Source organism: Capricornis sumatraensis, chromosome 11 (assembly GCF_032405125.1).
Source record: "Capricornis sumatraensis isolate serow.1 chromosome 11, serow.2, whole genome shotgun sequence".
Lineage (NCBI taxonomy): Eukaryota > Metazoa > Chordata > Mammalia > Artiodactyla > Bovidae > Capricornis > Capricornis sumatraensis.
This window is the reverse complement of record NC_091079.1, coordinates 79725044-79739910: the sequence shown is the minus strand read 5'-3', so window position 1 is coordinate 79739910 and position 14867 is coordinate 79725044. Positions and strand designations below refer to the sequence as shown.

Below are 14867 nucleotides of genomic sequence, written 5' to 3'. Positions count from 1 at the left end.
GGTTGAAATGACGTTATTTGTTAGTGGAGTAGATTTAGAGGAAGTTAGTAAGGAAGATGAAAGAACCAAAGAGATTTCTGACTGGAAGAATTTATCAGATGGTGATACCATTTACTGTGATCAAAAAGCAGAAAGGGTGAACAGGTTAGAAGCAGAAATTAAAACTGAAGTTTTACATTTTAGAAGTCTGAGATGCTAATAAGTCAACCAACTTTAAAGGAAAGATATGGATTAACTGGAGAGAAAACTTTTGGAGTTGTCAGGATGGTGTATAAAGCTAGAAGAGTAGATAAGCTGACCCAGTAAGAGAGTGTGTGATGAAGAGCAGATAAGAATGTCCAAGACTGATGTGCCCAGAACAATTCAGGTTACTAGGAATCCGGATAAAAGGACTATGGTTCCTGCTCTCAAAGGTTTGACATTCAAACATGCTGATAAGTAATTAAAAACAATATTGTGGAGATTTCTGGTTTCCTCCTTGATATACAAAGAATTTGGAAGCTGTCACTCCTATACTTATAAGAAAAGAGCTGGATAAATGGAATAAACTGAAAATCAACTCTTCTTTGATCCATCAGAAAAGTGAGGTCACAGGACAAATCAGTGCCTTGACAACTGAAAGGAGAGGTAAATAGAGAGAATTTCTAGGAGTAGAACCCACTGGAACCAATAACTGGTAGGAAATTGTTGAAATATGGAAACCTGAGTGTAGACTAACTTAGGAGTTTAAAATTCCTGGAAGTCCAGCTTTCAGGGAGCCCCCAACCTAGTTTTATGAGTTTTACTTCCATGAATGTAAAAGTGAAAGTCACTCAGTAATGTCTGACTCTTTGCGAGTCCATGGACTATACAGTCCCTGAAATTTTCCAGGCCAGAATACTCAAGTGGAGAAAAACCCTTTTGGAGAAACAGGAAGGTTAGAGAGGACTGTAATTAGGTATTTCTCTACTCTCATGTTGGTTGGGCTCTGGTTAAGTAGTTTCTCCTTCTCCAGTGGATCTTCCCAACCTAGGAATGGAACCCAGGTCTCCCGCATTTCAGTCGGATTCTTTACCAGCTGAGCCACCAGGGAAGCCCAAGAATACTGGAGTGGGTAGCCTATCCCTTCACCAGTGGATCTTCCTTTCCCAGGAATTGAACTTGGGTCTCCTGCATTGCAGGCAGATTCTTTAAAAACAGCTGAGCTACCAGGGAAGCCTAAGAAAGTGAAAGTTGCTCAGTTGTATCCCACTCTTTGCAAGTCCATGGACTATATAGTCCATGAGATTCTCCAGGCCAGAATACTGGAGTGGGTAGCCGTTCCTTCTCCAGGGAATCTTCCCAACCCAGGGATTGAACCCAGCTCCTCTGCATTGCAGCTGGATTCTTTATCAGCTGAGCCACCAGGGAAGCCCTCCATGAACTCTACCAAATTCTCAAGCTCAGTGAAAAATTCTCTCCTACTTCCAGCAATGGATAGGACAAGTAACCATTTTTGACATATTCCAAGAGACTTTCATTCTGAAAGGAAACTACTTAACCAGAGCCCAACCAACATGAGAGTAGAGAAATACCTAATTACAGTCCTCTCTAACCTTCCTGTTTCTCCAAAAGGGGAAAAAAAAAAGCTGAGAAGCATTTGTGACAGTCATAGCCCAGGGGCAGGAGCCCATGAAAAGATTTAAGACTGACTTGTGGGATTCTAGAATTCTTCTCTTCCATGTGGCAGTTTAGCAATCCAGGCTGCTTCCGTCTTGTTGGCCAGCCAATTAGAACACATAGCTATTAGGATTGCTGCATCTGAGCAAGAGAGAAGGGAGAACTCACATTCATTCTTAATTATGTAAGACAGGAAGTGAGGTAGGTTACCTTTACTCACAGTTCATTGCCCAAAGCTTGTCACAAGGCTCTTAACTAACTGCAAGGAAATCTAGACGGTCCATGTCCTCATGAAGAGAGGCAACTCTATTTATAGTGAGCACTAGTAACATCGACTGCTTCCCAGGTGGCTAAGTGGGTAAAGACTCCACCTGCAATGCAGGAGACGAAGGAGACACAGGTTCGATATCTGGGTCAGGAAGATCCCCTGGAGGAAGAAATGCCAACCCACTCCAGTATTCTTACCTGGAGAATCCCATGGACAGAGGAGCCTGGGGGCCTATAGTGCATGGGGTTGCAAAAGAGTCAGCCACAATTCAAGTGATTGAATCCACACAGTAATATCAACTGCAGTTAGGTTTCGTTTGATTCTCATTTATTGCAGTGAGGTGTTAATTTCTGGATGCCAAAAGGTAACTTGCCAAGAGACTGCTGCTGTAGCAAAGGTAACCCCAGTCCCCACTCTTAGTACTCTTGGTTCTTCTGAAACTGCTGTAATGACTTGAGATCGAGGTCTAATTGGTACAGTACTGAAAGTTAAGGTTAATAATGCGAAGGAAATTCAAATACAGAAGTATCCTCTCTCAGGAAGGAAATTAATGGTATATAGTGTTTCAGGGAGTACCCCTACAATTTTGTCAGTGGGATTACAAGGAGAATTTTTGCATTCTACTAGGTGGCAGGAGCTCGGTGGGCTACAGTCCCCGTGGTCTCAAAGAGTTAGACACAGCTGAGGCTGCACACATGCAGGTGTCAGTGAAAGATTAAAAATGGGTTAACAGTGAAAGTATATGAAAGCATACTGAGAAACCCTTATTTGAACATTAGAGATTCCAAGGAACAATAATAAATAAGATAGTTAACAAAGTAATTTTTAAAAGGAGGAACAGAGATACTAGAAAATCTTTCTTCTGTTCTTGGATGGAAGCTGTCTGCTTTGGTGGGTTATCTGCTTGGTCCAAGAATTGGTTAGCTCTTTCTCTCCAAAGACTATTTCTGGGAGGTTCTTAAGACTCTTTTATTTAAGGTCTCCCGACAGAGCAGATTTCCAACAGTTCATGCAAAATTGTTTGTGTCTTTTTAGTTGTGAAACGTGAGTCTAAGGATCAACATTTTTGAGGCTTTTGCTGAAGTGCTGATTGTTAATGTGACTTATTACAGTCTTTTCCATCGTAACCCTGAGGTAGTTTTTCTCTCTTTTCTCTTTAGAAGATGAAATCTGTAGGTTTCATGTCATAGAGTGTCCCTTAGAAGGATGTTTTGGAAATCCTGCTTATACCTGTTGTTGATAAGACTAAGTGAATAACCTGATCCCTTTGCTTAATCATGTTAACTTGCAGTGGGGGTGATTTTAGGGTCAAAAGTGAAATTTCTTAATGTGTGGGCACCTTATTATTAAGTTATAAGAGAAAGCTGATGGACCTGCCTCAAAATTGATTTTATTCTTTTGAAGGCTAATGACAATGGAACTTGAAGGGTCATTGAAAGCATTGTTAATTTTACTTAAAAACCTGGAGAGGGCAGTGGCAACACACTCCAGTACTCTTGCCTGGAGAATCTCATGGACGGCGGAGCCTGGTGGGCTACCCTCCATAGGGTCCCAAAGAGTTGGACACGACTGAGTGACTTCACTTTCACTTACTTAAACAAATTCTACTTGTATTTTTCTGAAGATTGAGGATGATATGGACAAAGATGTTTTCTTGTAAGCTATTGGTGCTTGACTGATCAAAGCAGTTGACACGAACTTGTGACATAGTGAAAGCAGTTTCTCCACATAAATATGTCTCCAGGTCCAGCACAGGTATTCTTCAGCCTGAGTGGTCTAAAATTGACTATATCTGTCATGTACCATAGGTTAGAACCACCTTAAATTCCTTTTGGCTCAGAAGAAAAAAAAAGGGGGGGATCAGTAAATAAAGAATAATGATGATGATAGATCACTTGTTCAGACAGTGCATTTAGAAAAATTGATAAAAGTACCAAAGTGCTTATTGCCAAGTAAAGTTTTTATTAAAACATAGTATATATAGTAATAAGTGCACAGTTTAAAAATATATAGCTCACTGAATTGCCAGACAGTGAATATATCTGGAAACCATGACTGAATGCAAAACGCAGAGCATTGCCATACTTCCAGGATCTCTTTCTCATGCTCTCTTCCACGGAGGGCTCTCTCTCACCCCTGGGAGTGACTTTTTAACTTGAATATTTTTTTAGCACACATAATATTTTGCCTATTTATATTTAGACTTCAAATAAATAGAATCATATGGTATATTGTGTGTATAATATTTTGTTTAATGTGTTTGTGAGATCCATTCATGTGATTGCATCTAGTTGTATTTCATTCATTCTCATGACTGTATGGCACTCTAGTGTTTGAATATACTGCAATTTATTTATGTTTTACTATTTCTGTGCGCTGGGGTTGTTTCCATTTTTGGCTATGAGTAGTGCTGTGATATCAGAGAAAGCAATGGCAACCCACTCCAGTACTCTTGCCTGGAGAATCCCAGGGATGGGGGAGTCTGGTGGGCTGCAGTCCATGGGGTCGCTAGGAGTCGGACATGACTGAGCGACTTCATTTTCACTTTTCACTTTCATGCATTGGAGAAGGAAATGGCAACCCACTCCAGTGTTCTTGCCTGGAGAATCACAGGGACGGGGGAATCTGGTGGGCTGCCGTCTCTGGGGTTGCAGAGTCAGACACGACTGAAGCAGCTTAGCAGCAGCAGCAGCAATGCTGTGATATACATTCTGATGCCATTATTTCTCATATTATTTGGCAAATTTTGCAGTTATTTGGAACAGTGAAGTACTTCAGCTATTTAAAAATATTTTCAAACATTAAATCTAGTTACTGTGTCCGTGTCTCCAGTTTCCCACTTATTTGTTTGATAATACTATACGTACTGTTTCTTTCCATGCCCTAGTGTTTGATGTTTCAGTGCCTCTGCATCTGACCAAGAAAGAGAGAGAGACATCCCAGGCCGAGGAACAGGATGGTGTGATCAGATCTGTATTTTAGAAACACATTACGTTTGTAATAGTCACTTAGGCAGCTATTTAGAAATTCAGAGGAGAGACTTGGTATGTGACTGGGATGGCCAGCTGTATGACGTATGTTTTTATTCTTTTGTAATAATAATAATTATTATTACTCTCAGCTGATTAGTAAAGCAGTAACTTTCATACTTTTTTAAAAAAAGCTTCCATTCATAAAAAAATATATTTTGCACTATAGCCCAGTATCCACATACCTACATACATATTCATGTAATAGAAATAAGATTTACAAGAAATTATGCACTCTTTCCAATGCTTTGATCTAGTTCATTAAACTGTGAGTCCTGGCTTGCTAAATTTATTTTATGTCCTTGTATTGGGTTGCACTCTGCTGTTAGAAAAACACTCTGTAATGTGTGTGACTGCATTTAATGTTACATTCTGTAACAGTATGCCGTGAGCTTACTGTTCAAAGCACAACTTAAAACTCATCATCTGAGGAAAGTCAGTGTTACACAAATCATGAAAACCTCCCCCCAAAGATGAATGGGAAAACAACAACAGCAAAAAAATCTACATGACTGGGCATAAAATTACCAGGAACAGCAGGATTGCTAGGAACTAACAGATTGAATGATGTCTGTTTCTTAAAGAACTCAGAATGAAGAAATTACTTTTGAAAACACTGAATTCAGTGAGCTGCTTTGGTGAGGATGGAGAAAATAGACATGAAAATTTTGAATGAAATAGCTTTTTGAATTAACAAAGTGGAAAAAACTATTTCTAAGTTGATATATTATTGCATATGTCTTTTAAATATTTGTAAGAAAAGTTTTAAATTAAATATGAGTATTATCTTTGACTCTTTATATCAGGGATCTACAAAATATGACCTGTAGGTCAAATCCTGCCCATTGCCTGTATCTGTAAATAAACTTTTATTGGGACACAGTCAAGCTCATTTATTTGTTTGCTTTTCTGTGACTATTCTCGCATCTCTTTGGCAAAGTTGAGTCTCTGTGACAGATCCACAAGGCCTACAATATCTACTATCTGGAAATTACATTTTTACCATTATATTTATATTTATAAGCTTAAATATATGTTTATATTCGTAAGATCTTTTATACCTTTCATTATATTTGGAGTTTGGATTCTAACAATGTTGTTTTGGAGTAGGAACAAACCAAAAGCCAGTGAAACAAAATATAGACCCTATAAATAGACCATTGCACATGTAGGAACTAAGTATATGATAGACTGCTATTATAAATCAGTGGAAGAATGGATGGGCTATTTAATGGTACTGGGAAAATAGACTATCTATGTGAAAAAGATTGAAATTAAATTCTTGCATCACATTACATATAAAAATAAACTTTAGATCGATTAAAAGCCTAAATGTGAGAGGCAAAATTATAAAGCTCCTAGAAGAAATTATAGAATTTTTTCGTGACTGACTTAGGGGTAAATAAGAATTTTTTTTAGCTGGCCACCAAAACCACAAACCATACAGGGAGAAACTGATGTATTGGGATGCATCAAAATGAAAGAATTCTGCTTAACAAAGAATTAGCAGTTATTTGTCAGACTAGAACTTTTGCTATGCTCAATTTATAAAGAATTAACATACAGGCTATACAAAGTTCTTCTACAAATTAGCAAAACAAACAAAAAAGGCCCCCAGGAAATCCAATAGAGTTTTGGTAAAGGATGGCATGAGTAGGTAGTTTATAGGTGGGACAGTCCAACTGGCTGAACTTCATTAGGAGTCAGAAAAACATGAACTTAAAAAAATGAAAAATTTCATATACCCAAGCTGTAAAATTTTGTTAAGTTGAATAATATCACATATTGGCAAGGATAAGAGGAAACTGGAACCGTCATACCCTGCTTGCAGGTGTGCTGAGTTAAGCCGTTTGAGAAGGCAGTTTAGAAGTATTTGTACTGAACTTGAGTATATCTATTATATTCTTGCATACATGTCTCAGAGAAGAACATATATGTGTTTGTAAATATGTCATTCAGTTCAGTTCAGTTCAGTCGCTCAGTTGTGTCCGACTCTTTGCGACCCCATGAATCGCAGCACGCCAGGCCTCCCTGTCCATCACCAACTCCCGGAGTTCACTCAGACTCATCCATCGAGTCTGTGATGCCATCCAGCCATCTCATCCTCTGTCGTCCCCTTCTCCTCCTGCCCCCAATCCCTCCCAGCATCAGCGTCTTTTCCAATGAGTCAACTCTTTGCATGAGGTGGCCAAAGTACTGGAGTTTCAGCTTTAGCATCATTTACAGAAATATTATAACTTATTGGAAATACTGGGTTGGCCAAAAAGTTCATTTATCTGTGCAATGTTACAGAAAAACCCAAACGAACTTTTTGGCTGACAACAATATTACAGAGCAGCGGTCCCCATCCTTTTTTGGTACTAGGGACCGGTTTTGTGGAAGACAATTTTTCCATGGACTGGGAGGTGGGGGGATGGTTTTGCGAGATTCAAGCATGTTACATGTATTGTGCACTTTATTTTGTGGCAGTCTCATGATATCCTCCCTGGAGAAGGAAACGGCAATCCACTCCAGTCTTCTTGCCTGGAAAATCCCATGAATGGAGGAGCCTGGCAGGCTACAGTCCATGGGGTCTCAAAGAGTCAGACACGACTGAGCAACTTCACTTCACTCATGATTTTCTACCTTGACTTTCGGGTTCCAGTTCATGCTCCTATGAGAGTCTAATGCCACCTCTGATCTGATAGGAGGTGGAGTTCAGACAGTAATGCGACCGATGGGGAGTGCTGTAAATTCATGTTTGTTTCAGGTGTACAGCACAGTGATTCAGTTATACATATTAAGTTTATTCTTTTCCAGAATAAAGTGCTAACTTTTAAAAAACAAAGGGATGAATAAAATGTAAATAGGGAAAATTATATATCCATTCAAGTGTGAACTTCTAGTGGTTAGCACTCTGATTCTGCAGCTGAATTTGGATCTGGCTTTACTTACTAGCAGTGTGACTGTAAAGTAAAAATAGCCTCTCTGTAGAATAGGAATAATAATAGACTATTTATAATAATACCTATCTATCTGATACAAAATAAACCACAGACACATTGGCTATAGTCTATTTAGATTTTACTAGAAAAATTTAAAGACTGGTTCCTGAGGGAAGGGAGGTCACACTGGGGAAGGGGAAAACAATTAATTAAAATGGGAGCCAAGCATGAATCAGCGAAGCCAACCTCATGATCAACTCTATTTTGGATACCTAAGGTTTAAAAAGAGAGAGAGAAAAAAAAGGCATGTGTTGCAATCTATTCTGGGAGGAGGCAGGAAGATGTATAAAATACATCCTGTGATGAGATGCACCATAGTGAGTCTAAAGGATGAGTAGCTTTAGCAGAAAGAAGGGAAAGAAACAGTGCAGAAAATGAGGTTGAAGAGGTGAATGTGTGAGCGAACATTCAAGACTTTGTAAGACTTCATAAGAAGTTTTTTCTTTTTCTTGAAAGCAATCAGAAGCCATTAGAGTATTTTAAGCAGTGAGATGACAAGATAATTTTTCTGTAGTATGCAGAAGGGGAGAAGTATGAATGTGAGTAGCCTAGCTGGGATAGGTGGGCATTGATGATAACAAGGCCTATGGTATTGACCATGGATATAGAGACAAGTGGAAGGATTTCGGACACATTTAAGAAGTAAAATTGAAAGGACTTCATGATAGATTAATTATGCATTTGAAGGAGAAAGGTATTTCTAAAATAACTCTATATTTCAGGCCTGCATGATTAAATGGTGTCACTTATTGAAATAGGGAATACTAGAAGGGAATTTGCTTAATAGGAAAATTACAAGTTCACTTTGATATGCACTGAAATTCAAGTGGCGTTGAAACTTTCCAATACAGAGGTGAAGTAGGCAATTGAATATTGAAGCTCAGAGGAGAAGTCTGAGCTGAGGATTTACATTTATATGTAGGAGGAAAGTAAAGTCAGGCATGGGTGACACTGCCTAAGAAGACACAGAATGAAAAGAGTAGAGAGGCCTGAATCTTGACCTTCAAAGGAAAAAGAGCATGAAAGGCTAGAGAGACAAGAAGAAAACCAGAAAAATGTAATGAAAGCCAAGTGGGCAGTGAACATAATTTCAAGTACTGTTGAGAACCCAGTAAGATGGAGACTAAAAAAATTTGTCCATTAGTTTTAGGTACAGGGAGGCCATTGGTAAACTTTGTGAGGATTAAGAAGTAGACTGGAAACCAGATTAGGTTGGTTGAAGAGTGACTGGGGTGAGGAAGCAGAGATAGAATTTGGCCTATGTATAAATGGGAAGGGGAAAAATGATCTCTTTGGCAAGGAACATGATTGAGCTCTTGCATCTGCTTGTACACCATCACTTCTCCATATAGTAGTTTCTCATTTTATAGGACTTGAAGGATGACTACAAAAAAAAAAAAAAAAACAACAACCCTCTCTAAAAGTCCTCTCTTACCTCCTCAAACTATTGTAGATTAGTCCTATCTGAACTTTTCACTTCTGTCTCTTTCTCTGCTCCCTACAGCAAGAAAGATTTGGTCCCATCCCACAGCCCCAATAATGCTACAGTCTCAGGGACTGCTACAGTTCTTACTGTAAGAGTGGCTTCAATAGCTCTAATCTAGCACTTTGGGATACATAATTACTGATTTCTCTGCTTATGTTACTGGCCATCTCCGTGTGTGTGAAAACTGGGGTTTCTAATTTCCCTCGAGGGCCTATGTAGCACAGTTTGCTCCTACTTTTTACTTCTACAAAAAGATTTCTACTTTTTGTTCCAGTGTAACTTGACTTGGTAACTTGCCTAGTACTCCAGTGCCTCTAGAATGAAAACAAAGCATTTGCTCTAATTTTCTTCTTCTTTCTCTTTCTCCCAGAGAGGTTCAGCCATATACTGAGAGATCATGCCAGAGATTGTAAGTGTATAAAGAGGTATATGGTAGAAATGTGTAGACCTCACACATAGAAAGATGATGCTTCCAAATGGTGGGAGAAGCTCTGGTGCACAGCTCATTCATGGTCCACCTAAAATCATGCTTGTTCTTATACATGTTTTATGAACTTAGGTCTCTTGTAGTGATGCTTATTTTGTGTTACTAGAGATTCACTTAAACCTGGTGAAAGACCATCAGGGGAAAATAGTATGTTACCTGAAGTTATAGGAAAAAAAAAACTGGCATAGCTGTTTGAATTTGTTAATATTAGGTATGAAAATGGAAATATGCTTTTGTGGTTGCAGAGATAAAAGGACTTATATGGCTCTATTTTTAATTTACCTACTGACTTTAGGTTGGGGGCTTCCCATGTTGTGCAGTGGTAAAGAATCCACCTGCCAGTGCAAGAGGTGCAAGAGATATGGGTCCAGTCCCTGGGTCAGGAAGATACCCTGGATTAGGAAATGGCAACCTGCTACTGTATTCTTGCCTGGAAAATTCTATGGAGAGAGAAGCCTGGCAGGCTACAGTCCATGGGGTTGCAAAGAGTCGGACATGACTGAGCTACTCAGCACACGCACTGATTGTAGGTTAGCACTTTGAAACGAACTGTTTTTTAAAAGTCACACTTATTTGAGGTTATATTTATTAGGAGTAAAATTCACTCCTTTGAGGCATACACTTCAGTAAATTCTAGAAAACATACACAGTAATATCTACCACCATAATCAAGACATAGGTCATTTTCCTCACCACCAAACGCTCCTTGCATCCATCTGTAGTCAGTCCCCTTGCTCTGCTCCACTCCCTAGCAACCATGGATCTGATTTCTGTCCTATTTCATCTTTTTCAGAATGTTACATAAATTAAATCATATCATATACAATTGGATAATCTGTGATCCGCAGGCCACATCTGGCCCACTACTTGTTTTTATATAACCAGTGAATTCAGAATGGCTTTTACATTAAAAAAATGTTGAAAAAAATTGTTTTTTAACAATATTTTGAGATGATAAAAATAACATGAAATTCAAGATTCAGCATCCATAAATAACATTTTATTGGAGCATAGCTGTATCCATTCATTTACATGTTGTCATTGGCAGGTTTCTGATTGATGCTTTTTAAATTGTGTTGAAGGTCTAGAGCCTATACCTTGCCTAACCTAGCTAAGAAGTCTTTGTTGAAAAGGCCACACTTTTCTTTAATGTTTTCATCTACAAGTGTTATACTTTTAGTCATTTTATTTAGTTCTGTAATCTATTGTTTACAGTTTTGTAATACATTTAGTTAATTTTCATATAGATATGAGGTATGGGTTGAGGTTTATTTTTTACACAATGGATTTCCAATTACTATTTTTACACATGGATTTTCTGTTGTTTTAAAAGGACTATACTTTATTGTTGAGTTAGCTAGGCATCTTTTTAAAAAAGCAGTGACTGTTTAAGTACTGGACTGTTCTGGACTCTGTTTCATTGTGTGTGTGTTTATGCTTTACCAATATTTGATTACTTCTATAGTTTTTATAGTAAGTCTTCAAATTAGGTAGTGTGAGTTCCTCAGTCTTTTTCTTTTTCAAAATGTGTTGCCTAATTGGAGAGTTTTGCTTCTCCATACAAATTTTAGGTTTAGTTTGTCAATTTGTTTAAAGAATTCTTGCTGAGATTGTGATTTGAGATGACATTGAATCAATTTGTAGAGAATTGATATCTTAACAGTACTGAAGCTTCTCATGATGAATATAGAATATTTCTCCTATTAATTAGATCTCTTTTAATTCTTACTATTAATATTTTATAGTTCTTAGCAAAGAAAGTCTGCTCATATTTTGGTAGATTAATACCTTAGACTTTTCTTTCTTTTATTTTTGATGCCATTTGCATACTACTTTAAAAATTTTTGATTTCCAACTGTCTATTGCTAGTATACAAAAATGCAATTGTTTTTTGTATATCGAGCATGTGTCTTGTGACCTTGTTGCTGCTGCTGCTGCTAAGTCGCTTCAGTCCTGTCCAACTCTGTGCAACCCCATAGACGGCAGCCCACCAGGCTCCCCCATCCCTGGGATTCTCCAGGCAAGAACACTGGAGTGGGTTGCCATTACCTTCTTCGATGCATGAAAGTGAAAAGTGAAAGTGAAGTCGCTCAGCGACCCCATGGACTGCAGCCTACCAGGCTCCTCCGTCCATGGGATTTTCCAGGCAAGAGTACTAGAGTGGGTTGCCATTGCCTTCTCTGTGTGACCTTGCTAGACTCATCTATTATAGGAGTTTTTTTTAATAGTTTCTTTGGGACTTTATACATAGACAATTTTGCCATCTGCTCAGTTTAAAAATATTCCTTCCCAACCTCTATGGTTTCATTTTTATTGTTTTTCTTGCTTTAATGTGTTAGCTAGGATTTCTAGTCTGGTGTTGATTAGGAGTAGTGAGAGATACCACCTTGCTTTGTTCTTGATTTTAGGGGGAAAGCACTCAGTATTTCAAATACAATATGATGTTAGCTGTAGACCCTTTCGTGGATACTGTTACTGAGTTAAGGACGTTTCTGTCTATTCCTAGTTTGCTGATTTAGGTGCTTTCTCAACATATTTTGACATAATCATATGTTCTTTCCCTTTGTTGTTGTTGTTAGTTGCTAAGTCATGTCCGACTCTTTGCAATCCTATGGACTGTGACCCTCCAGGCTCCTCTGTTTATGGGATTTTCCAGGCAAGAATACTGGAGTGGGTTGCCATTTCCTTCAGAGAATCTTCCTGACCCAGGGATCAAACCTGCGTCTCCTGCATTGCAGGCGAATGTTTTACCGCTGAGCCACTGGGGTGTGAAATCACTAGTCGAGTCAGGGGCTCAGATAGGTTTGGATTGTGTCGTTATCTTCAGGGCACTACTGTTTTCAGATTTCTCTAACAGAGAGCTCCTGTTGCTTTTTCCTTGGGGTGAATGCAGGAGTACTGTACTGTTTTTTGGTTTTTTTTTTTTTTATGTTTTGCTACCCCTTCAGCTGTCACAGAGGGAAAGGGCCTCTCTCCACATTCTTGCCCATTCCCCGGCAGTAGAATACTGGTGCTTATTTCTTGATACTAGGCTTGTGATAGGGTTGGGGTGTTCTGTTGTGTGTTTTCCATCTTCCATCTCTGTCTAGGAGGGCCTCAGGGATGAGGCCTGCTCAGAGTTCTTATTCCTTTTTTTCCAAGTAAGGAAGTTGGCTTGGTGTCTCTGAATGGTTTAGGGCAGGAGTTTCTACCTCCCTCTTTGTGATAAAAGCCTTTGATCTGTGGGTAAGCTCTTGACTGAAGATGATTTCCTGTCCCTCCTTCAGGAAAAGAGGGCTTTTCCCTTCCCAAGCTTTTCCCTAGCTGCCTAGGTCTTTGCCTTTGTCCGGGGGATGACAGAGTTTACTCCCGTTTCCTGTGGCTTTCAGCTTTGGCTTTTTAAGGAGAAACAGTCTGGGGAATTCCTGTGCTCTAGCAGCCACTGGTCAGCCACTTCTGTTATATTTGTACATATGCACCCCCAAAAGGTTCTTTTTGTTCTTATGTCCTGCTCTCATCGTTCCTCATGAATAACCAGTACAGGTATGTGGAAGAGTGCTCGTGATCCTGGGCCCATAGCTATTCCAAATTGTCCGGTTAGCCCACACTTGACTTTTACCAGTTGTTAAATAAGATTTTAGTGAACTTCCTCTTAACTGTCTAGTGGCCACCTCTTTCTTCTGTGCTCTGCCAAAGGTGAAATAGTGTGTCCCATTGTTCTTTGGAAGGTTTGTCTTGGAGTTCGGATTGTTTGCTTGTCTTATAACCCTCAACTCTCTGATGGGATCAAGAGAAGTTATGCTCTTGTAGATTATTTAGCCTTTTGTCCTCTTTAGGATGAGAGTGACATTATTTGCAGCTTTGTAAATCCTAAGCATTAGTTCTGACTAGGAACTTTGATTTGTAAATCAAAATTATAGTTTTAATCATTTAAAACCATTTTTTATAAAGATAATAGTAAAAGTTTTATCACTATTTATTTTTAACTAGAATCAGTAAAGGCCTTACTTTTATTTGTACTGCCTTATTTGGTAGACTCCTAATATTTCAAGTGTCTTTGCAGCCAACTAATGTCCAGGCTGTTGAATAGATTTAGATAGTTAGTGAGACCACTCATCCAATGTTTTCCTCTCTGTTTTGATTCTTAATTGCATTCCAGTTGAGATTCTGTCTCGGTGGTTTGAAGTTGATAGGTTTTGGTTTCCCTGTGCAAGTCATATCATTCAGTCTATTTCTGAAGCTAAACTCTTGAAAAAAATAACATTATAAATATTTCCTGGTATATAATTGAAACATATTGCAGATAGTTGGTAGAAATTTTACAATTACCTTTCAAAAAAGTATGTTAATCGTACTGTTTGTCAAATTAGCATGTATATTAGAAGTTAGAACTAGTTACACTTTTCCGATGTTGTGGGACATAAAAGATGTTATTATCAACAGAAAGTTAAATTTTTATTCTTTATTCTCACATGGATTTTTCAGATACAAAATTGTGTCCACAGATTGTGGTAATTCTTACTATTTTGGGGGACCATCAGGAAACCAAATTTTTCTTGTCTGTGTTCTCTGCAGAAAACTTCATCAGCAGTTTGAGATGTATAAGGAGCAGGTGAAGAAGATGGGTGAAGAATCACAGCAGCAGCAAGAACAGAAGGGTGATGCTCCAACCTGTGGCATCTGCCACAAAACCAAGTTTGCTGATGGATGTGGCCATAACTGTTCATATTGCCAAACCAAATTCTGTGCTCGTTGTGGAGGTCGCGTGTCATTACGCTCAAACAAGGTACAGGATTAGAGCTGAATTTCGTTAATTCTCTCATACTTAAGCTCATCGTGAATAAAATAGACAACTGAAATTAACATTCAGGTTAATCCATGAACAGAAACCTTCCCTAGTGTCTTCAGTTAAGATAAAAGAATTAAAAAAACTTTCCTCTGAATTAAAAAGGTATTTATCTCATTGTTTTGTTCTTTAGCTTAGATCTTTTAGACT

General features: G+C 38.5%; 1 protein-coding gene across 22 annotated transcripts in view; it reads left to right on the top strand.

Annotated features, from left to right (window-relative positions):
- The window catches only part of RIMS2 (regulating synaptic membrane exocytosis 2), a 592618-nt gene that overhangs the window by 117061 nt on the left and 460690 nt on the right, over positions 1-14867 (top strand). For all 22 annotated transcript variants that reach the window (XM_068983626.1, XM_068983609.1, XM_068983618.1 and 19 more), the window contains one exon: positions 14447-14657. In XM_068983626.1, the coding sequence (XP_068839727.1) occupies positions 14447-14657 (211 nt within the window). The remainder of the gene's footprint in view (positions 1-14446; positions 14658-14867) is intronic.